Genomic DNA, 24,937 nt, shown 5'->3' with positions numbered 1-24,937 from the left:
AGGTACCATATGAATGCAACTTCTTGATACTTTTATTTTTGTTGAAAAAAGCAAGGAAAATGCATTTGTGTAATTGCTCATTATTAAATGAAATTAAACCTTGTGCATGAATTGTTTAACATTTATTCCAGTTCCCAATCGCGCATCAAACTTGGTAATGACAAGCAACGGTTCGACAAACTCTCTGAGAGTGAGTTGGCTGCCCCCTACTGGAGACTGGGAGAGTTACCGCATTCAGCTCCTCAACCACTCCTCTGTTGTGCTGAATGTCTCAGTGGAGAAGCACATCAGAGAATATGAGATCAAGGATATGGGGCTCATCCCAGGGCGACTATATGAGGCTGCAGTCATTGTGAAGAGTGGAACATTACAAAACAAGGCATACTGCAGTGGGAGAACTGGTAGGAAACACATGACAAACAAATTATTCAAAAAGGTTTACCCAAAATCTTTTTTGTGTATGTTAATGAAATAGTATCACTTTTGATGCTTTCGCAATACAACACTTGTCGATTTATGTATACTATCTAATTATGTAACAACATTGTTCTTATCTGATAGCAGCTATCTGCCCTAAAATGATTCCATAGAATACTAATGTACCAACATGTAAAACATTCATCTTAAATTTCTCTCTCTTCTATTTTTATAGAACTATTAACCTACTTAAAGTAAAATAGTGGAGAAAGGAATTTCAGATGAATGAGTTAAGTGTTTGTGTATTAGTATCCTGCAGTGTGATGCCAGAGTGACAATGTTGTGGTTTGATACTGGTTGGGAATTTGGGTCAGCCATAAGATACCTTCTTGGTTAAGTGGTCTGAGCATCTTACTTTTATGGGAGTTGTCTCGCACTGCCCTATATCTACTTGTGCAATAGCATAACTTGGGGATGTAACAATAATCTTCTCTTGTGACCTGGACCAGATATTTGTGTCTTTTGTGTGCACATCTCTTTAATCTCTTTGACAGCAGACTGAGTTAATGGTAGATGAATGAAAGTTTAGTTCAAATCATCAAGCTGCTCTATTCCTTAGTAAGTTGAAGCACACAGACCAATAGGCTTAGTTCAATTGATACAACCTATATTTATGTATAGAATTATGGAATCATAGAATCTTACAGCACAGAAGGAGGCCATTCGACCCACTGGGCCTGTGGCAGCTCTTTGAAAGAGCTGTCCAATTTAGTCCTATGCCCCAGCTTTTTCCCCATAACCCTGCAAATTAGTCCTCTTTAAGTAAATGTTGAATTGCCTTTTGAAAGTTCCTATAGAATCTGCTTCCACTATGCTTTCAGGTAGTGCATTCCAGATCTTAACAACCCTCTGTGTGAAAAAATTTCTCCTCAATTCCCCTCTAGTTCTTTTGCCAATTATTTTAAATCTGTGACCTCTGGTTACTGACCCGCTTGCCAGAGGAAACAATTTCTCCCTATTTGCTCTATCAAAACCCCTCGTTATTTTGAATACTTCTATAACGTCTCCCCTTAACCTTCTCTGCTCTAAGGAGAACAATCCCAGCTCCTCAATCTCTCCACATAACTGAAGTCCCTCATTGCTGGTATCATCCTGGTAAACCTCCTTTGTAACCTCTCCAAGGCCTTGACATCCTTCCTAAGGTGTGGTGCCCAGAATTGTACACAGTACTCCAGCTGAGGCCTAATCAGTGATTTATAAAGGCTTAGCATGACTTCCTTGTTTTTGTATTCAATGCCCCTATTTACAAAGCCAAGTAACCAATACACTTTCTTAACCACCTGTCAACTTGCTCTGCCACCTTCAAAGATTTGTGAATATGCACCCCCAGGTCCCTCTGCTCCTGCATCCCCCTCAAATTAGTACCATTTAGATTATACTGCCTCTCCATGTTGTTCCTCCCATTCCTCCTAAAGTGCATCACTTCACACTTACCCACATTACATTGCATCTGCCATGTGTCTGCACATTTCACCAGCCTGTCTATGTCCTCCTGAAGTCTGTTACTATCCTTCTCACTATTTACTACATTGCGAAGTTTTGCTTCATCCGCAAACTTTGAAATTGTACTCCCTATACCCAAGTCTAGGTCATTTATACATAGTAAGAAAAGCAATGGTCCTAATACCAATCCCTGGGTGACCCCACAGCATACTTCTATCCAGTCAAAAAACATCCATTCCCTACTACTCTCTGCCTCCTATCCCTTAGCATTACCTACCTTAGTTACCATTGTCCCGTTAATCCCATGTGCCTCTATTTTCTGAATCATAATAGGTACAACACAGGAGGAGGCCATTCGGCCCATCAAGCCTGTGAAAGAGCTATTCAATTAGTTCCATTCTCTTGCTCTTTCCCCATAGCCCTGTAAATTTTTTCCATTCAAGTATTTATCTAATTCCCTTTTGAAAGTTACTATTGAATCTGCTTCCATCACCCTTCCAGGCAGCACATTCCAGATCATTACAACTCGCTGCATAAAAAAAAAGTTTCCTCATGTCGCCTCTGGCTCCTTTGCCGATCACCTTAAATCTGTGTCCTTTGGTTACCGTCCCTTCTGATACAAAATTAAAAATATGCTGCATTAACCTCACTTCAGTGGGGCATCTTAAACAGAATAATCCTTCTGCATTCTGACCTACAGCCCAGGGCAGCCCCATTCTCCTTGCAGCCCTATGTCTTTTGCAGCCTTTGCCTGTGCTGCGTCCTGTTTCCAAAAGCCCGACTGCCTTCCCTGATGTCTGTATTCTGTTCTTAAAAGGCTGTGACTCTGTGTCAAGAAGCTGGTCCCTCTCTCAGACCAACAGAGTCTTTTCCGGCACAATGATGAGAGGCACCTTTCCGAATACCCAAACAAAACTAATAAATCATTTATTGTTTATCTCTGGGAGAAGCAAGTTCCAATTAGTATATTCTCCACCTTTGATCTAGTTGCCTCTTTTTAAAACTCATAACAATGCACATTGTTTTTAAAAATTCAGTATTAAAAATGACTTTTTCCCAACTCCTTTCTGTAGGAAAGGTGGTAAAAAAAATCCAGAAACATGCCAAAACTATTGTTGGCTTTCAAGTGTTTTTGAGGGATAATGTTTGTGAGGGAAGTGAGTGCTAGAAATGGAACATTTTGTTAATTTTTGCACCCAGTGCCAGTACCCAGCATTCTTAGATTGGAAATGGTAGATTAGATATCGGGCAAGGCTTCCTTCATGTTATCCCAAAAATATGACTTCATGCCAATCTCAGAAAAGCACTCCCTCCCTGCTGCACGAGTCTGATGTTTCCTAAACTAGCCACCCTGACTGTTGTTATAATTTAAGAAGTCTGCAAAAAATTATAGATAGATTGGTGCTAAACACTGGCACCCACTTGGAACTGGATTGAAACTAAATTCATATAGGACAACTAGAGACATTGCACAGAAAAGAAGTTCATTCCCATCAGAGTCCTACACAAGGAAGGAATCTGAACAGCTTGAGCCCACAAGATAACTTCACAGCAAAGGCAAAGATTTGGAGAATCTAAGCAGGTTTCATGTTGTTAATTAAAGCACTCAAATTTCATTCAATCAACAAGATGTCACAGTATGAGTCTGAATATGTTGGAAGTAGAATTTAAAATGAAAGTAGTCCCAAGTCTTTTTTAAAAAATTTTCTGTTGTACAACTCTTAGTTGTTTCAAATAGCACAGCATTGTCTAGTTTATTTTAAATTATGGTGCAAAAGTGATCCATAGTAATTTAACATTTCTTTTCACTTTTATTGAACAGTGCCCCAGGCAGTCCTTCATCTGCGAATAAAACACACAGATGAATCCACACTCAGTGTCTTGTGGGCAACCCCTGTGGCTGAATTGGACAGGTACCTTATATCATTAAAGGACACAGAAAGAACAGTGATGAATAAAAGTCTAGCAAAAGATGCCAAAGAATGCACGTTTTCTGGCCTGGTGCCTGGGCGGAAGTACACAGTTACTGTCACCACCATCAGCGGTGATTTAAGCCAATCTGCTTCAGTACATGGAAGGACAGGTAAAGCAGAATTAGTGCTCTATCATTGCCCTTTGACATTTATGTGAATGGTGTAAGTTTTGAAAATGCAACTGTGAATGACCAATTGTGGCAACATATTCGGTAAGATGTACAAAAGATCATTGATCAGCTAAAGAATTTCACCTGCTTGTTATTTTTTCCTGTTTTATTACACAATAATGTTGTCAGCCTGTTAAATGTACATAGCTTACAATGTTGCAGGAACAGTATCACAGTTACTTAATAGAAATTCCAGAGAACAGATTCTTTAAGATGGGATAAAATCAATTTTCCTCTAAAGGCAATGTCTGATGATTAAATGTGAATTGGACAGACGAGCTACAATGTTTGAAAACTAAAGCAGTGTGCTAATACTTTAGTTTCCAAACTTCAATGTTTTTCTTTCACAATGCAATACCTTAGAGACAAACAACCCCCTGTACCCCTCCCCGTTTAAAAACAATACTTAATAAAAACATAATTGGTCTCACTGAGGTAACTTGATCAAATTAATGCACTTTTGTTTTTGTGGGACCTTGCTTTGTGCAAATTGGCTGCTGCATTTCCTACATTACAACAGTGACTACATTTCAAAAGTAATTTGTTGGCTGTAAAGCACTTTGAGACGTCCTGAGGTTGTGAAAGGTGCAATATAAATGCAAGTCTTTCTTTTTGAAAACCAAAACAGAAAAATATTATCAGATATGCAGAGATGATATTATATTTAAGAATGCATTTCCTCCCCCAATGTTAAACTGACTCACACATTTTAACATCCCGCTGCACTGCTGGCGAAGTCTAAAACAGGAAACAATACTGCAAGAAAAATAGAAACTGCACCTGATGATACTTTTCTGTTTTGGTTTTCCAGACTTGACTACAGGGGTAGCAGGGGAGGGACATGCCCTATAGCAGTGACTTTTTAAAATCAGGATAAGTACCTCTCCTCCACCACTCCACCCCAATTACATTTTAAATTCTTCCACCGTGCAGGCATATATCATTAAATATGAATATTTAGAAAATGCACATTTTCCTGATTGTCTAAAGATAGTTAAGTTGAGAATGGTACTAACTAGTTTTTTAAGCAATCCCCTGAAAATGTAATGTAGTGTAGTGGCCCCTATAATATTAAGTATTCACAATCTGGTGGCAGTGTCCTATCAGGCACAGACCTGAATTGCAGCAGGCCCTGAAACAATCTTAAATATGTGGTTTTGTTATGTGTAAACAAGCCTTAGCATACATGATGACATCATGTTAAAATCGCACTGTGCAATGTTAGTAAACAACATATTGATTACTTTTTCCACTCTTTTAATGAAGGCATTAACCCATTTATTTTATGCATTTGCTACTAATATCACACAGCATGATTTCATCTCACATTCAATTCACCCCTAGGCTGTGGCATCTAAATATTGGATCTGGCAACAAAACTCTGTCACTCTCTCAATTGTTGGAACAGAAGTGGCACAATTGAACTGTGCTAATTATTTATCATAAAATCCAGTGCACTTAAGGTGGCAGCTGTGGCTCAGTAGTAGGACTCTTGCCTCTGAATCAGATAGACTGTGGGTCCAAGTCCCACTCCAGAGACTTAAGCATAAAATCTAGGTTGGCACTCCAGTGCAGTACTGAGGGAGCACTGCACTGTCAGAGGTGCCATCTTTCAGATGAGACATTAAACCAAGGTCCTGCTTGCCCTCCCAGGTGGACATAAAAGATCCCATGGCAGTATTTTGAAAAAGAGCAGGGTAGTTCTCCCGGTGTCCTGGACAAAATTTATCCCTCAACCAACTTCACTAAAACAGATTATCTGGTCATGTATCTCATTGCTGTTTGTGGGACCTTGCTCTGCAAAAATTGGCTGCTGCATTTCCTACAGTACAATAATGACTACACTTCAAAAGCACTTCAGTGGCTATAAAGCATTTTGGGACATCGTGAGGTCGTGAAAGGCGCTATATAAATGCAAGTCTTTTATTTCTTATTGTCACACCTTCATGCAGATTTTCATAATCTGCAAAACTACTGGTGCAAGTTATGAACTGGCACGATCTGGATACATCAACAGCTAGCCAGAGAAATAATTGTAGGTGTGACTTTTTTACTGATGTGGTCTGAAAACTGGGTTTTAGCTTCTATAAACTCCCTGTCATTAGGGCAGGCTGCTCTTTTTAAACATCTGTGTTTTCTTTGTAATCTATTTATTTCAATTTCATCATTACCTTAGAAGAGCATTTAAGATCTATAACAGAGCTATAAAAATAAGTGAGGGTAATGCTGCCTTCAGGTTATTTTGTAAAACTCTTTTGTTCTTCATTGCTTCAGTGCCAGCTCAGGTGTCTAACCTCCACGTGACAAACCAGGCCACGACCAACAGCTTACACACCAGCTGGACCAGAGCCATTGGGGACATCGATAGTTACCAAATCCACCTCATTCACGAAAACATTGTAATAAAAAATGAAAGTGTTTCGAGTGAAACCAATCAATATCTGTTTCATTCCCTGAAACCTGGAGGGTCATACTCAATGGTTGTAACTACCGTCAGTGGGGGGATCCCCTCAAGGCAATCATTAGCTGAAGAACGAACAGGTAAGAAAAGAACCATAACTTAGGAATATGATGTTTAAAAGTGAAGCTAGCTGTTTGCTCACCCTGTGGCTTAATTGTGAAATGCACTGCCCAGTGTGGAGCTGAGCCACATGGGCCAGGAAGGTTCTAGGTTTGATCCTCAGTCTATGCTGATTTCAGCCAGCGTAGGGATATTACTATTGGTTTTGGTTAGGAAGGGGAAAATCAGTCTGGGTCCCTGCCCCTAATAGTTGTCCCTGCTTGGAAGTTGCCACATGGCCCATGGGTGAAGTTGGGATTAGCCTCAGCTGCGATGTGTCCACTTTGAAATACTCTGCTCACCCACACTGTCTGGACTCACACATGATAACTGGCCACTTGGATGCATTACTAGATGGCAGCCAGACCATCCCAGACTAAGTCACCCATTCAAAAGGGAGACAATTGAGGAAAAAGATGATTTCTGCTTGAAGACACAACAGGGGTAGATTTCTTCCATGTGCTAGGTGCAACAACATCATAAACACACTTAGAAAGATACATAAAGCCAACACACCCGGACGTCCTATCGTATCAGGCAACGGAACCCTGTGTGAGAACCTCTCTGGATACATCGAGGGCATCCTGAAACCCATCGTGCAGGGAACCCCCAGCTTCTGTCGCGACACTACAGACTTTCTACAAAAACTCAGTACCCACGGACCTGTTGAACCAGGAACACTTCTCACCACGATGGACGTCTCGGCACTCTACACCAGTATCCCCCACGATGACGGCATCGCTGCGACAGCATCAATACTCAACACCAACAACAGCCAATCTCCAGACGCCATCCTACAACTCATCCGCTTCATCCTGGATCACAATGTCTTCACCTTCAATAACCAGTTCTTTACCCAAACACACGGAACAGCCATGGGGACCAAATTCGCACCCCAATACGCCAACATTTTCATGCACAAGTTCGAGCAGGACTTCTTCACTGCACAGGACCTCCAACCAACACTATACACCAGATACATCGACGACATTTTCTTTCTTTGGACCCACGGTGAGGAATCACTAAAGAGACTACACGATAACATCAACAAGTTCCATCCCACCATCAAGCTCACCATGGACTACTCCTCAGAATCAGTTTCTTTCTTGGACACACGAATCTCCATCAAAGACGGGCACCTCAGCACCTCACTCTACCGCAAGCCCACGGACAACCTCACGATGCTCCACTTTTCCAGCTTCCACCCTAACCACGTCAAAGAGGCCATCCCCTATGGACAGGCCCTGCGAATACACAGGGTCTGCTCAGACGAGGAGGAACGCGATGGACACCTACAGACGCTGAAAGACGCCCTAGTAAGAACGGGATATGATGCTCGACTCATCGATCGACAGTTCCGACGGGCCACAGCGAAAAATCGCGTAGACCTCCTCAGAAGACTAACACGGGACGCAACCAACAGAGTACCCTTCGTCGTCCAGTACTTCCCCGGAGTGGAGAAACTACGCCATGTTCTCCGCAGCCTTCAACATGTCATCAATGATGACGAACACCTCGCTATGGCCATCCCCACACCTCCACTACTCGCCTTTAAACAGCCACCCAACCTCAAACAGACCATCGTTCGCAGCAAATTACCCAGCTTTCAGGAGAACAGCGTCCACGACACCACACAACCCTGCCACGGTAACCTCTGCAAGACATGCCAGATCATCGACACAGATACCACCATCACACGAGAGGACACCACCCACCAGGTGCATGGTTCATACTCCTGTGACTCGGCCAACGTTGTCTACCTCATACGTTGCAGGAAAGGATGCCCCAGAGCATGGTACATTGGCGAGGCCATGCAGACACTGCGAAAACGGATGAACGGACACCGCGCAACAATCGCCAGACAGGAGGGTTCTCTCCCTGTCGGGGAACACTTCAGCAGTCATGGACATTCAGCCACCGACCTTCGGGTAAGCGTACTCCAAGGCGGCCTTCGAGACACACGACAACGCAAAATCGTCGAGCAGAAATTGATAGCCAAGTTCCGCACCCATGAGGACGGCCTCAACCGGGATCTTGGGTTCATGTCACACTACACGTAACCCCACCAGCGAACAAATGTTATCTGTTTTTAATATAACGGGTCATTGACTGTCTTCCTTCTCTCACTCTCTTTTTTTGGGGGGTTTGTATATTCGGTGGCCTTTTAGGTGACACCTCTCTGTCTGCTCACTGTGGTTGTCTTGGCAACGGGCAGTAATCACCAGGCATTGTTCTGTGATTTACAAATGCGAAGGATTCGAAAATTTCATTTCCACACCATTCACCTGAGGAAGGAGGAAGCCTCCGAAAGCTGGTGAAATTTAAAATAAATTTGTTGGACTATAACTTGGTGTTGTAAAATTGTTTACAATTGTCAACCCCAGTCCATCACCGGCATCTCCACATCACACTTAGAATGAACACATTTATGGCTTTGCTGCACCTTGTACATGTGGTAATCTTCCCCAATACTTTGTTAAAAATGCTTGTTTAGTGCTTGCATTTATTTTTAATTAAAGGGTACTTTTAAAAAAACATTTTATCTTCTGTAAAAATACATGAATAAATTATTACATATACTCTCAACCAACTTGTCCTTTTAAATCAGCTGGAGTAATGGTTGAGGTAGTGAACCTATCATGTCTGTCACTGCAGCGAGGGTTGCTTGTGACAGTAGGTTTGATCATAACTGGGCACGATGTGCTGCTCATCTGCCTGCAGTGGAACTTTCGGTCCTCTGAGGGTAGTAGATGTATAAATCCATTTGAAATAAAATCTGTTTTTAGATTGGATATTTTACATGGTGGCTGGACGAATCCAGCACCAACAAAATTAATTCCTTAAGAGAGGATTTAATAAATACTGGGGGTAATTCTCTGAATCTGTGGATCCAGTGGGAAGCCTGGCCTGCTGGGGGGACATATCGGAAATTTGGCCATGCACTGACCATTCATTTAATAATTGAAAAATTGTGGGCGATGCGTTTTTGGCAGATGAGGCTTCCTGTCAGGAGTGCAGACCGATAAAATGCTTTTATTGTGTTTTTGATTTTCACAAGGTTTATGTTTGAACAAGTTATTGCTACTCAAATTCGCCACCAGAGGGCAAACGGCAACACTTGTAAATCTGTCGCACTTCAGTTAAAGCTGGGTCAAACCGCTTTGCTGGTTTGAGATGGCTGAATCAATAGAAGGATATGCTGCGAGTGGAACCAACCTAAACACAAACTTAAGGTTGATGAATATGGCAAAATCCATCGTCTGCAGCGCGAGTGTCCTTCTGAGGGATGTGGTGCTGGTGTGTTCATGACCAGTCACTTCAACAAGCAATATACTGTGGGAAGTGTTGTCTGACATACTGCTTCAACAAAGCTGAAGATGCATAATTATATACATTTTAATAAACTCTGATGGAAAATGAAAAAAATAAATTAACAAATGCTCCACTTAAAAGAATAAAACATCCCTGTACAAATCCTTTTCTTACCATTCTCAGTGACTTGCTGATCATAGTCTATTTAAATAAATTAAAAGAAAGGCTCCGTTTCAGAACTTTTACTTTGCACAAAGAGCAGAGGTGCCCGTTTGTGTTTATCTCGGTTGATTAATTTTCAGCCAGTTGTTCAGATGTACCACTGGCACGTGACCAAATCCAGCCTCCTCCTCATAGCAATCTCCCAGGCTCATCTGCTGCATCTGAAACTGCTGAGCTGGCACAAACTGTGGCAATAGTTGGAAATGGCAAGAGTAGCAAAGATTGAAAAATGGAAAAATTGTTTACTAGACTAACCAATTAAATTGGCAGGTTATTCGCTCCACTGTAATAACCAATGCCATAATTCATTTCCATTGGATCAAGTGAAAAAAAGCAAGATGCTTCAAGCTAAATTGTTTTACAGTTCTATAGAATATCTTATGTTGAATTAATGCACTTAAACCAATTTAATGAATTTGGCTATAATTTGACTAAATTACTCTTTATTCTGAAACATATAGAAAGTCTGAATCTCCTGGTACAACTAACAAGAATTTTGTAAATACATTATACATAAATAATTAGTTAGCATCAATTATAACTTGTGATTCATGATTTTTTTTTATTCGTTCATGGGATGTGGGCGTCGCTGGCATTTATTGCCCATCCCTAATTGCCCTTGAGAAGGTGGTGGTGAGCCGCCTTCTTGAACCGCTGCAGTCCGTGTGGTGACGGTTCTCCCACAGTGCTGTTAGGAAGGGAGTTCCAGGATTTTGACCCAGCAACGATGAAGGAACGGCAATATATTTCCAAGTCGGGATGGTGTGTGACTTGGAGGGGAACATGTGGGTGGTGTTGTTCCCATGTGCCTGCTGCTCTTGTCCTTCTAGGTGGTAGAGGTCGCGGGTTTGGGAGGTGCTGTCGAAGAAGCCTTGGTGAGTTGCTGCAGTGCATCCTGCGGATGGTACACACTGCAGCCACTGTGTGCTGGTGGTGCTATGTTAGGCTGTTGCTTGACTAGTCTGTTGGACAGCTGTCCCAATTTCGGCACAAGTCTCCAGATGTTAGTGAGGAGGACTTTGCAGGGTCGACTGGGCTTGGTTTGCCGTTGTCGTGTCTGGTGCCAAGTGGTCCGATGCCGGGTGGTCTGTCCGGTTTTATTCTTATTATGACTTTTCGTCGCAAGATTTTACAACTGAGTGGCTTGCTAGGCCATTTCAGAGGGCAATTAAGAGTCAACCACATTGCTGTGGGTCTGGAGTCACATATAGGCCAGACTGGGTAAGGACAGCAGGTTTCCTTCCCGAAAGGACATTAGTGAACCAGATGGGTTTTTACGACAATCTGATAGTTTCATGGCCACCATTACTGATACTAGTATTTTAATTCCAGATTTTTATTTAATTAATTGAATTTAAATTCGCCAGCTGCCGTGGCAGGATTTGAACTCATGACCACAGATTTTTAATCCATGCCTCTGGATCACTAGTCCAGTAACATAACCACTCTGCTACCGTACCCGTAGTGATGTTTGTTTTTACATGTTTTTACATTTTTCTTGGTACAGTTCCTTCAAGTGTGTCCAGTGTGATGGTGAATAACCATGGTCGCAATGATTACCTTCTGGTTTCCTGGCTACCAGCGTCTGGGGATGTGGATAGCTATCTCGTGACTCTGTCCCACGATGGGAAAGTTGTCCAGTCTCACGCTGTCTCCAAAACCAGCTTCGAGTTTCCCTTCAGTTCCCTTACCCCGGGAAGGCTGTACAACGTGACTGTAACCACCAGAAGTGGGAAGTACGAAAATTACACCGTTACACATGAGCGAACACGTATGTTTCTTTTTATTACTTCAAATATTGACCATCAGTATATTGTGTGGAAAATATTTTTACAACTTTCACAATTTACCTGGGGGATGGGGTGGGGGGGGAGAGGAATTAAGCATCATCTTTCCTTTAATTTTAGTACTGGTCCCTTGCTGTGTTTATATTTATGGGGTCTCTTAGGCTGTCACTACTCCAAATGGGGACAGGAAGGGGGATGATTTGCAATTTTGTCTGGGTCAACAGCCTTGTGTGCCCTGCTATTTAGGTTCTTTCTTAGAGAAGTTGCGTTCTATTGTCTCCTCTTCATCTCTTTAGCCCTTCCTGGTCTCTGTTCAGCATTTTCAGATGGCACATCTGGGATCAGGATTTCAATCTGTGGGAAATCACCAGCATTAACTTGCATGCTTTCATACTGTGGCATAGGGCATTGGGCACCAGTGTAATATACCAGCCAAGCTTTGCAGCATCTCTAGGCAGACTCCTTCCTTCTCTTCTCTCCTTTCCCTTCAGATTAAATTTATTCAAAATATTGTAAACTGCACTGTCCTTCAGTGCTAGTTTTCAACACTAGTTCCTGACAGTGTAATTTAACGTATTCTATGACAAATTTTTTAAAACGCAGAAAACGGTAATAAAATCATCATGTAACAATAAAATTAAAACTACAGCAGTATTTCTAAATGATATTCCAAATTGGTGTATGTGGGTTGCCAATCTAACTTGGCTAAAGTAAATTCAGCAGATCCAAACTGAGAACCACACTTAACCATATATCATGAGCTCTCTGTGTGCCAAACACCACCACAAACTTGAGCAGCATGCAAAATGAGCGGTGATCCGATGGGTTCAATCTCCGTCCATTTTAATGCTTTGTTACACCCTGCCTGCACCCTTTTCTGGGACATAACAGAGACTAAAATCTGCCCCAGTGGGTTTTAGGATTATGTGAAGGAGCTTGGCGACTTGTTTGTCATTTAATTTTTGCAGACTAGCATTTAAATCAAGAGATTGATTGTACAATACCCACTGGCAGAATAATTCTTTCTTCTATAAAATTAGGCACTAAATGAGCGGACAGGTTTATTGAGCATAAAATAAATGTGCCTAGGGTAAAATTTCTTCATTTTAATTTGCTTTTTAAAAAATTTCCCTAAGAGTTTTTCAGTTTTTAAAAAAAAAATAATTAATGGCAGGTGAAAATCATAGAGAAAAATTAAATGTTTCATTTTCCGGATAAAAACCAGGCGGGAAATTTTATGTTGTAAAATTCAGCAATTTTAATGCACACATTGCCAGATTTTGGGAAATCATGATGACTGGCAATTCGAGGTGAAAATCAATAATGATGATAAATTTGTGAATTTACAATGAAAATTCAGTAAAACCCAAAAATGAAAATCGTTAACCATGAAATAATTGACTAGGTGCGCTTTGAGTAACAATTTATGTGGCATTTGCATCTGTATGTACATAGCTCTACTGTAACGCAAGATGTGATTGAATTATGTCACTATTTTTAATCAATTTAGTTTGCACGCTCTGTAGTTGCTCATTACCATTTTGATTAAATGGCTTTGTGACATCTTCCGATTTATACAGAACCTTCGGTTGTGCAAAGAATTACAGTCAGCAACTCTGGAAGAAGCGACTACCTAAAAGTCTCTTGGCTGGATGCATCAGGGGATTTTGACTGTTATATGGCAACTATCAAGAACAGTTACAACTACAGCAAAAGCCTAGAGGTTCCGAAGTCTGAAAACGAATGCATATTCCTCAATTTAATTCCTGGACGGCTTTACAGCATCACTGTGAGCACCAAGAGTGGGAAATATGAAACTCATTACTTTGCCACTGGAAGAACATGTATGTATGAAATCTGCTGCAATAAACAGAAAATTCTAGCTTTGAAAAATATTAAACACTTCTTTTAATGCAATTACATGTTAATATCATTGACAGTAAAATCTTTGCTTCTGGATTGTTATGACATAAGGTTGTTTAAATTAATTCTGTGTTTGGTATCAAGCCAAATTTTAATTTTGAAGTGGGAGGGCAAAGACACGTTAAGTGTCTAATATTTCTATACTGAAATGTCAGCAGAAAGTTGCCTTTGGATAATGTATCAGCTGGAAGAGAAAGACTATTGCTATACCCTTATAGAAAAGCAATGTTGCAAATAAGGGGGGTGATTTTAAACGCCAAGAACGGGTGGGTTGGGGCCGGGTGGGAGTTAAAAATAGTTGTTTTTTGGGTCACGACCGCAATCCGGCTTTATTTCCGGGTTTAACATCGGCACGTAAAAGTACAGGCTTCCCACTGGGAATGCAAAGTCCGAAAATTTTGCAGTTGCGACCCAAAGAAACAACTATTTTCAACTCCCATCCGCCCGTTCTTGGGGTTTAAAATCACCCCCAAGGTGTGAGGAAACCACAAACAACACTTCTTTAACCTTGTCTGAGTTCATGATTTACTTATTCACCTACTTTGGAACCTACAGCGATGGAAAGTAGACACTTAGACTGCCCACTGCAATTTGAGAGCAGTGCTCTGTCTTTATTTTTGTAAAGGTACTTGCCCCATTTACACAAATTTGAATAAAATGAGTAACAGCTGTGCTGGTAATGTCCTTAAAGAGCACTTAACTGAGTCAGTCAAGGTTTTGCCTGTCACTCCTTTCTAAAAGAAAAGATGGTGTCATGTTACGCCACAATAACATTGCAGAGTAATAATAGAGCAGTTGTTGCTTTTATTTTATTCCCCCATTTTGAACATTTTATTTTCTTCCCCTCTTTAGCTTCCCCTTGAGACGCACCATTTCCTGCTTGATAGAATGGACCACTGTCCAGTTTTTAGGCCTCTGAAAATGCTGTACATGAGCTGGCCACTAGTTGCATGAAAATAGCCTGGAGTGAATCACCATCATGTAGGGAAGTGAAAGGCCTTCCCTGTGCACCTCCTCTGATAGCTTGGTCATAGTTGTAGGCTTATCAGATACAGAACTATAGATGTAAACCATGGCGCAGTATGCTGACTCCCCAGTCACTGAGCCACCCTCTTGCTTACTATCTTGACATTAATATTTTTGTCTATGGTAGAATTTCTTTGAATCAGATTTCAAAGCGATTTATCCTTCCTTTGATGTACCTGAAGTGCCTTTGTGTAGCCTGTTGTAGTACAGTTGTTGAACTGTCTGATGCCAGTATTACTCTGTCTGACTAGTTCCGGCTGCCGTTGGGTCTCTAACTGTGGCCGACAGGAGCACTGACACTCTGAACGTTACCTGGGAAGCAGCTGCTGGTGATGTGGATCGCTATGAGATTCAGCTGCTCTTCAATGACATGAATGTTTTCCTTCCAATAACACTCGGCAGCACAGCGCATCAGTTTACTTCCTTAACGCCAGGGCGTCTTTACAAAATCCTAGTCTCAACGTGGATCGGGACCCTACAGCGTGCTGCTTTCATTGAAGGACGTACAGGTAAGAATGGCACAGTCAATTATGTGCAAGCCTTAAAACATGCCCAATATTCCATGCACAATAGTTACTCTGACTGCTATGTAATAGCATGTGTATATATATGGATACACACTGGGGGCAATTTTAACCTAACTCGCCTGGTGAGAAACTGACAGGATCAGGTTCAATGTTGGTTTTACACCCTGCTCGATTTTAAACCCCGCTCAATTTTACTGTCTATTGAAGTCAATGGGGAGTAATATCGGGCGGTGTGTAAATCCAACATTCTACCTGATCCTGTCAGTTTCCTGCCAGGTGAGTTAGGTTAAAATTGCCCCCACTGAGTCTGTCCAATAGCCAAGGATCAATTCCCTAAGTTAGTGACACTGCTATGTAGGATGAGAATTAACCAAACTCTTTGCACACATGGCAAACAGGCAGTAATCGTCGGGACTCAAACCTGTAGCATTAGACTGTGTGCTTGAGTGAAGGGCTCCTATTATTTTGCTATGTGGACTATGAGATTAGTTTGTACTGCATTCTATAAATAGGCAAGATTTCACATTTTATAATACTGAATCTCTTTAAAATTACCTAATCTTCCATAATAAGGGAAAATATGTTACATAATTTAAATATATATAATTTGCAACCATTTCTTAAGTTGTCCTTATTTATTAATAATCAATAAATATTATGATTTATGCTCAAGTATTTGACTAGAAAACAGAGTACAGAGTTTGAAGACAGAGGTGTCCAGATATTTGCCTGAAAAATATAGTAACAAAAAGTACATTTTACTTAGAAGACAACCACAGTAAATTACAGTCTAACTACTAAATATTTTCTGCATCAATGTATCTTTCTGCAGTACCCAGTGCCGTTAAAAACATTCACGTTTCAAACAATGGAGTGACCAAGGGCTTGAAGGTGAATTGGTCCCCTGGAGGAGGTGATGTGGACAGCTATACTGTGATCTTATCCCACAAGGGCCAGCAGATCTCTGCCCGCCCTATTCCAAAACATGTTCAGGAGCATACCTTCTATGGTCTAGAGACAGGAGAGCTGTACCATATATTAGTTCAGTCAAACAGTGGCAGCTTCCACAATAATTCAACAGCATTTGGACGCACTGGTAAGAATTAATCAGATGTTCTGTGATTAGTGTTGCACAAAAAATATATTGAATAGATAGGTCTATTCATTCTTTATATTGCATTATTAATAAATGTTACAGAGTTGTCTCTCTTGAGCACAAAGGCCTCAATTTATCTCGTCGCCTAATTTTACAGGCCCCAGGGTAAAGCACGCCTCTGAATACTGCATTGAAATTCAGTGGGGTGCTCACGTCTGATAGGAGTGGAGTGCGACTCCCCACCACATCTAGCCAGCCTCTCTCATCAGGCTAATGACCTGTCCACTTAAAAAGGGGTCTTCCTTATGGAAAACCCCAAAGCACAATCTGCTGGATGTAAAGCACGGAAGAAAGAGAGGAAGGGGGATAAACACATGAAAAGCTAGCAATCAAACCCATAGAATGAATGGAATATCTTGCGAGTTCCAAACACCTGAGAAACGGGGAACCAGCAGTGGAAAATCTGGGCCGGACCTTGGACACTTATTTGCCTGGCTGATTCAATTTTCAGGGGGGCCTTTAAATGGGTGCCCAGCACTCCTGTCCAAGACAGGTGGAAGGAAGGCTGTTTTAGTATGCAAATTTGGGTATTTAGCCAGCTGCAATTTTCATGCAGAAATGGGCAGGGCATTCAAAGTGCACGAGGTAGTCCCAGATTTTCCCGGTGTTGATCAGCCTAAGCAGTGGTCTTTTAAAGTTACAGCAGGAGGCTGCTCAGTTTTTGCTTCTTGTTCCACCCCCACCTCCACCTCCCAGCCCCAGGATCAGCTCCACCCCCACACCCCCACTCCCTGCAATAAGCCCTACCTGCTAACCAGCTCCTGATAAGCTGCAGCGGAGGGCTCATTTGACACTCTCAGCTCCCTGGTAAAATTTAAATGGGGTCCCATCCTGAAAATGGTTTAGGCCTCCCGACCGTGGCAGTGGGTGGGTATCGTGGGCACTGCAGGTGCCCGTTTTGGGCATAACTTAAAAATCTCCCCCATAGTCTTTAATTTTTAACTCATGGCCTTGTTATTTGAACCCATCACTCCTTTAATTTAAATAAATATTTAGTAAAATGTAGTCCTGATGTTTCATGGTGATTTATTTTAACATAAAGTAATAATTTTATATTTATTTATTTTTAAATATGATATCCAATTTGATTGCTAGCAGAGTCAACTTTTAAGCTTTTTCTTTTCTTCCTAGTCCCTGCCTCAGTCACAGATTTATCCGTGGAAAACAAACATACCACCTGTACCTTGGCAGTGTCTTGGCAGCCAGCTACTGGTGTCTCAGAGGGTTACACTCTGCAACTCCTTACTGAACAAGGAACTCAAATGCTCTCAAATGTGTCTGTGCCAACCGCCAGCAGGGGATATAAATTCAATGATCTCACTCCTGGCAAAAAGTACAAGATCCGTGTCTTCACTGTAAGTGGAGGGTTGTACAGCATCGGAACAGACCGTGAGGGAAGAACAGGTAAAGCAGATTATCTGGTGCCGAACGTTATCTCCTCTTTTTTTAGGAAAAAGGTTATAGTGTTGTGCGAGTTATAAAACAGTTTGCATAATGAGCCAGCAAATTAATTCCTGGATTCCTAGCCCCAAATACCTGCTTTTTTTTTTCTTTTATAGAAGTTTAGCTTGAGTCTTTGACACATCGAGTCCAAACTGAGTGACCTAGAAGACATAACTGGGTCACTGTCTGCAAATAGGCTTGAAAATATTTCAGTGTGTGGCCAATACATTTATATGTATTTAGGTGGCATTAAATCTAGCAGATTTGAGCATGCAATCATCTGGCTGTGACACATCTTACTGTTAAGAAAAATAGGTGAGATGGGGAGGACTTAAACATTTCTAAGCACACGGCAGAGCAGTGAGCTCTGGAAGATGGCTGCTTTGGAACCAGCTTCCATACCAAAGTCTGCTATGACTTAAAATGAACATGGGCTATGAGCACAGTAAGAAAGTTTCCTCACCCGCATTTGCGTTCTCTATGTGTTGAATGCAGTCACTGTGCTAGTGAAAGTGTACGAACGGAAATTAAGGCAATAAACATTTCCCACTGGCACAGTTCATTTTTATTATTCAGTGAGTTTTTCTTTAGTATTAAAAGCTACTTGGTTCACTTTTATTTTGTTTGCAAAAATAATTGCAGAGGTTTGCATGGTGGAATACAACATTTTAAAACTTCTGAAGTACATTTGGAAAGTTAAATGCTTTTCACATTTATCAGACCTATGAGAAAAAAATCCACATGGTTTCTTGAACACAGTCAATGTTAATGTTGGATAGGGAAAGCAAGTAGTAACAGGCAGCTGCTGATCTTCATAGATTTATCAGTTCACTCTGCGCTTTATTAGTATGGAAGCAAACAAAAAGAGCAATTGTCTATAAAGGGAGAGTCGAGTGCAAACTAGTTTTCTGAAAGTGCACGGCAACTTAAAAGCTCTTAGAAAAATAGAGGTTTTCACATAACTGGGTCAATGCAGAAATTTAATTCAAATAAGATTAGTTCAATTGCACCAGCACTAGATAGGACATTTGAGTCGTTTGCTTATTTACTCAGCCTCTTATTCATGTTATGTTTGCAAAGAATATGACCCATATTTGCTTGTTATAAAGACAGATTTTTTTTAAAAGCCTTCAAAAATTCTGTTATCCTTATAGGCTCAACTTTGACAGCCAAGTAGATCATTGATTCAGCATGGGCTCTGTTTGACCTGGAAAACCTCGTAGGAAGCTAAGGCGCATTAGCACTTTCTGAGCTATAAATCTGTAGTATTCAGTAATGTCCTGGCCATGGGTTCAGTAAAAGTGCTCAAGGCATGAAACAGGTTCCAGGAGAATGGCCATCTAAAAGACATGAGGAAGAAGTAGACCCACCCAGCAAGGAAGTGGAAAGAAGTAAATGAAAATAAATGTGATGGAACTGGACTTTAAGCATCAGGCTTGGCTCAGTGGTTGCACTCCTGCCTTTGAGTTAGATTGTGGGTTCAGGCCCCACTCCAGAGACTTGAGCATTTAATTTAGGCTGATACTTCAGTGCAGCAGTGAGGGGGTGCAGTCTTATATGTAGACCAGAAAATTATCACCCAAACATCAACCCCTTGCAACAGAAAGTTGGGCCTAAGTTAAAAATATGGTGTAAAATTAAAGGCAAAATGTTACTCTGAAAGCATGATTTTAAAGTCAAAACATGATGCTTAATTAAAACATCTTAAATTATAACTGTGATGTTAAACTGAAAATCGCTTAATGAGAAAGTAACCACCTAAAGTAATTCTCAATTGATTAATTGATTTCTGAATTTATACATTTTGGGATAGAAATTCTACACAAAAGTTCTTAACTTCTTAACTTGAAAATTAATACATTTTGAAATTCATTTTCATTTATTTAATTAATTAAGAAATGTATTTCTAAATTAATTAATTTTGAAACAGAAAATATTCTGCTAAACAGAAAACTCTATTAAGATCAAATCCTTCCCAAAATGGACCTTTATTCCAACAAATCCAAGTTTATGTCTAGGGATTCATTGTACTATCACAATACAAGATGGTGTTGGAGATGCATAACTGTTATGCTAATGTTTCGCATGTTTCTGTCCTGTATCTATTCATTGTGCTTGCACATTCAGTTCCAGCCGCAGTCACAGATCTGATGTTGCAAGGGAACAGCACTGAGACTCTCTCATTCAGCTGGACGAAAGCAGAGGGAGAATGTGACTCTTATGAAATATTCCTCTACAATTCAGACAAGACACTTCATGACAGGAAATCTGGCATTCAGAACCTTGAACAGTGCTCCTTCCAGAACCTGACGCCAGGCAAAATGTATAAGCTTGTGATAGTCACTCACAGTGGGGACTTAACAAATGAATCCTCTGTTTTTGGAAGGACAGGTAAAGCAGCATAATCAATTTAATAATTTCTGCCAATTAATTTCAATCAGAATCTTTCTTATTTTTCATTATCACTTTTAAAAATGTTTTTAATTTGTTTTCTCCTCCACACATCACAATAGAGTCCCATTCTTTACTGAAGGTGTCAACTCATTGCAGGAGTACGGGTTCTTTGGATGCCAACTACCTGCTGGTATCTCACCTAAGTGACAATTCTTCATGTTTGAGCTCAGATATTGAGTTCATTTGGTTGTGAGGGGTGGGCTGTTTAACTACAGAGGGCATCACAGCTGGCCCAAATACTGTCCTCTCCCGATATCCACAAACAAGTGCTTTGCAGGGATCACTGGATAACAAACAGGAATAGGACTCCTGGCTTATCTTTCCTTTCGCGAGCCCAGGAATGCTGCATTATCAAATTACATTTTAAATTATCAGTGGGGAAAGATTTATTTTATGTGAATGCATTTATATAAAAAATATATAATTTTGCTACAAATAGAACACAGAACATCTTGCAATGATTCCTTGTACTGAAATGTTTGCCATTACATACATAAATACAAAGTACCATAAAGTGACTTCACAGAAACAAATAACTCATTAAAAAGCACAGACACCAGGCTCCACAAACACGCTGCAATGTTTCAGATGTGCATAGGATTTATTAGACTTCATATTTATAAAATTGACTTTGATCAAAGAGAATAATCTTTCTGAAAGTCACCAAAATTATTTTGATAAAGATACTTAATTTACAGTGTTTGCCATTTTTAAGTATGTATGAGATTTTCTGCTAATTTATGTCCCAACTATTTCTGCTGCATATCAGACCCATACGAAGCATTTTGGAAGTGGTGGGACCATGGGGTGGACTGTGTTTCTGAAGTATCTCTCCTCTCCTCTCCAAACATCTAATATTTCTTCCCTAGCTTTTCTTTTTGTCTTTATAGGATCATAGAAAGGTTACAACGCGGAAGGAGACCTTTCGGCCCATCGGGTCCGCGCTGGCTCTAAGCAAGAGAATCCAGCTAGTCCCACTCCACCGCCCTTTTCCCGTAGTCCTGCAAATTTTTTCCTTTCAAGTACTTATCCTGTTCCTTTTTCAAGGTGGTGCCTCCACCACCCCCTTGGGCAGTGCATTCCAGATCCTAACCACCCGTTGTGTAAAAAAGTTTCTCCTCATGTCACCTTTGGTTCTTTTGCCAATCCCCTTAAATCTATGTCCTCTGGTTCTTGACCCTTCCGCCAATGGGAACAATTTCTCTCTATCTACTTTGTCTAGACCCTTCATGATTCTGACTACCTTTATCAAATTTCCTCGCAACTGTCTCTGTTCCAAGGAGAACAACCCCAGCTTCTCCAGTCTATCCACGTAACTAAAGTCCCTCATCTCTGGAATCATTCTAGTAAATCTCTTCTGCACCCTCTCCAAGGCCTTCACATCTTTTCTAGAGTGCCACTTTTCCACTTAAAATGTTTTTCTCCCCTTGTTTTTTTTCTCTTTCTCTTTATCCATGTGACGTTCAAATCCTCTTTGCCAAATTTTCAATTTTAATTCAATTTGGCTTCTTTCCATTTAAAAAAAAAATTAGCTCCTGCTTTTCCCAGTTTCTCAGCAAAACCTTTTCTCTTACTTTTCTACTTCATAATTTTTCAGTTTTTTTTAAACCTGCTTGACAGCCACGACAGCACACGTGAAAAATATATTTACCTCTCGTGCAGTGGACTCCTTCAAAAGATAGGGCAAAAAAATAGTAGGGCCATAGCCATACCTGTCTCAGTGGTTCATATGGACCAGCATAATCATCATCTGTGAAATTAAATAGATTGTGTTGTGCTGATCAAGATCACAATTGCTGAAATAATTAAATAGATGTAAAAGCATCCAGCTTTCAGGGTCCCAAGTGATTTCGTGTCCTTTTTATGCCATCTCACATCAATCATGGAGAATTTTGGATCCATCCCAATTCCACTGAAAGCAGATTTTCCAGATAAGTCTGGGCACTTATGTTGCAACTTGGAAACCAGACTGTGCTGGAAGTGGGAAGTGCTCCAGTGTTCAAATTACCGAATGAATAGCGTGTGAGTGACCATTAAACTAAATCGATTCCTCTGAATTTAGAATTCCATTTTAGAACATTTAGAAGGATATGCTGATAGGGTTGATGAAGTAGGTCGGGAGGAGGCTCATGTGGAGCACAAACACTGGCACAGACTAGTTGGGCCTGTTTCTGTGCTGTAAATTCTATGTAATTCTACCTAATTCTATGTCTCAGCTTAATATTCAGCAATTGTGAATTGTATAAATGTTGCTAGTAAAATGTCTTCACTTTAGCAACTCATTCAATGGTGCTACCCAAGATTGGGTATAAAATGGCACACAAAAATCAGTTTAAACCAATACAACTGCTACTAAAAACTATTACTTTACTGATTGATTTGTGGTTAAAAGTTTCATTGGAATTTAGAAACAGGAGCAGGCCATTCACCCCCTCACACCTGTTCTGCCACTCAATCAAATCATGGCTGAATTGTATCTCAAATCCATTAACCTCCCTTTGATTCAAATCCCTCCGTACGCTTACCTTGGTCTTGAAAATTTCAATTGACCCAGCATCCACAGCCTTTTGGTGGGGAGAGAGTTTCAGATTTCCACTATCCTTTGTTTGAAAAATTGTTTCCTGATTTCATTTCTGAATGGCCTAGCTTTACTTTAAGATTGTGCCCCCTTGATCTGGATTTCCCCCACCAGAGGAAATAGTTTCTCTAAATCTACCTTATCAAATCCCTTTATAATTTTAAACAGCTTTATTAGATCACCTCTCAAACTTCTAAACCCAAGGGAATACAAGTCAAGTTTATGCAACCTATCCTTGTAATTTAACCCTCTAAGCCCTGATCAATCTGGTGAATCTGCGCTTTACCCTCTCCAAGATCAATAGATCATTCCTGAGGTTCGGTGCCCAAAACTGAACACAGTACTCCTGATGGAGCCTGACCAAGTCCTCTGTGCAACTGAAGCATAACTTTCTCCCCTTATATTCCAGCCCCCCTTGATATAAAGGCCAACATTCCATTAGCCTTTTTGATTACTTTTTGTGCCTGTGCACTAGTGATTTATCTGGACACCCACGTTTGTTTGCTGCTCCACAGTTCCTAGTCTCTCACTATTAAGAAAATATTCCGATTTGTCTTTCTTGGATCCAAAGTGGATGACCTCACATTTAACCACTTTGAACTCCATCTGTCACAGTTTTTCCGCACTCATTTAATCTGTCCAAGTCCCTTTTGCAACTTCCTGCTCCCATCTACACAACTTACTGGGCCTCCTAAATTAGTGTCCTCTGCAAACTTGTACCTACAACTCTCTATTCCTTCATCTAAGTCATTGATATATATGGTAAGATCTTTACAAATCTTTGTTTATATTCTTCTGCCTTATTAAATCATCAAAATCTAATTTTATCTGTTTAGTTCCAGCTCAGGTTACCCGTCTGCAGTGGATGAACATTAACCAGACTGACAGCTTGTTGTTCACATGGACCCCAGCTGTGGGAGAGTTTGATTCCTACAACATATCACTTTATAATCCTAATGGCACTGTGCAAAGCAATAAATTTGGGAAGAAAGATCTGAAGGAATGCAATTTTCAGGACTTGATCCCTGGTAGGATTTATCGCATGGTGATAGTAACACAAAGTGGAGAGTTGAGCAATAAAGCTGCTGTAGAAGGCAGAACAGGTAAAGACTGATTGATGTTTTCCTTTTTAATGTATAGAGAAATTAAAAATATCTGTAGCCAGTGTAACCCTAATGAATGGTAGCTCAGATGATATCATGAATAAACAGTATAGTCTGTGATTATACTTTATTACATCATGTGGAGGTATTTTAACCCAAAAGGGGAAGGGGCCAGAGGAGGTTGTCGATCTATTGGCACAATCTCTGCTGTGGCTGATAACAGCTTTGCCCCATATGAAGGTTGCTCAAATGGCGATATTAGTACTATGGTGACCTTACTCACTCCTCTCTCCTAAAATTCAACTCCCATTTCAGCTTCTGTGGATATGAAATCACACAATGGCAATTACAGTGTACAGCTATACTAAAATGCCTTTTGTCTTACCACTTACTAAAGGTTATGACATTGAGTATACTTTAGCAAGAAATGGAAATACCGGTAGAAAACCACATGGAATATTTATACCAGAAAATATGGTATTTTTATTCTTTTTTTTCATGATGATAGCAGTACAGTACATATTTAATTCTACATCTGTCCACAGTTAGGTGGTAAAAGTAATATTCGGTTAAACTCTAGTTTCTTGGGCAGTCTATTGCTCAGATATTCGAAGCAGGCATCAGCAGTTTAAAGGGAAGGAATTATTACAACAGCACATTGATAAGTATTACTTAATTTGTGTGGTGCTCTCCAACATTCTGGAAGGAAGCAGAAACTCTAGCATAAAATGATCCCCATTGTTTGCATATATTTTAACATTTTTATCGCTGGACGAAAAATGT

General features: G+C 40.5%; 1 protein-coding gene across 3 annotated transcripts in view; it reads left to right on the top strand.

Annotated features, from left to right (window-relative positions):
* ptprb (protein tyrosine phosphatase receptor type b) overlaps positions 1-24,937 on the top strand; it is a 110,548-nt gene that overhangs the window by 49,837 nt on the left and 35,774 nt on the right. For all 3 annotated transcript variants that reach the window (XM_067999433.1, XM_067999434.1, XM_067999435.1), the window contains 10 exons: positions 132-401; positions 3,743-4,003; positions 6,338-6,604; positions 11,665-11,928; positions 13,525-13,788; positions 15,145-15,402; positions 16,253-16,516; positions 17,708-17,980; positions 20,147-20,410; positions 23,888-24,154. In XM_067999433.1, the coding sequence (XP_067855534.1) occupies positions 132-401; positions 3,743-4,003; positions 6,338-6,604; positions 11,665-11,928; positions 13,525-13,788; positions 15,145-15,402; positions 16,253-16,516; positions 17,708-17,980; positions 20,147-20,410; positions 23,888-24,154 (2,652 nt within the window). The remainder of the gene's footprint in view (positions 1-131; positions 402-3,742; positions 4,004-6,337; positions 6,605-11,664; positions 11,929-13,524; positions 13,789-15,144; positions 15,403-16,252; positions 16,517-17,707; positions 17,981-20,146; positions 20,411-23,887; positions 24,155-24,937) is intronic.

The sequence above is a fragment of the Heptranchias perlo genome, chromosome 18, assembly GCF_035084215.1.
Source record: "Heptranchias perlo isolate sHepPer1 chromosome 18, sHepPer1.hap1, whole genome shotgun sequence".
In the NCBI taxonomy this organism is placed as follows: Eukaryota; Metazoa; Chordata; class Chondrichthyes; order Hexanchiformes; family Hexanchidae; genus Heptranchias; species Heptranchias perlo.
This window is presented reverse-complemented; position numbering and strand designations above follow the sequence as displayed.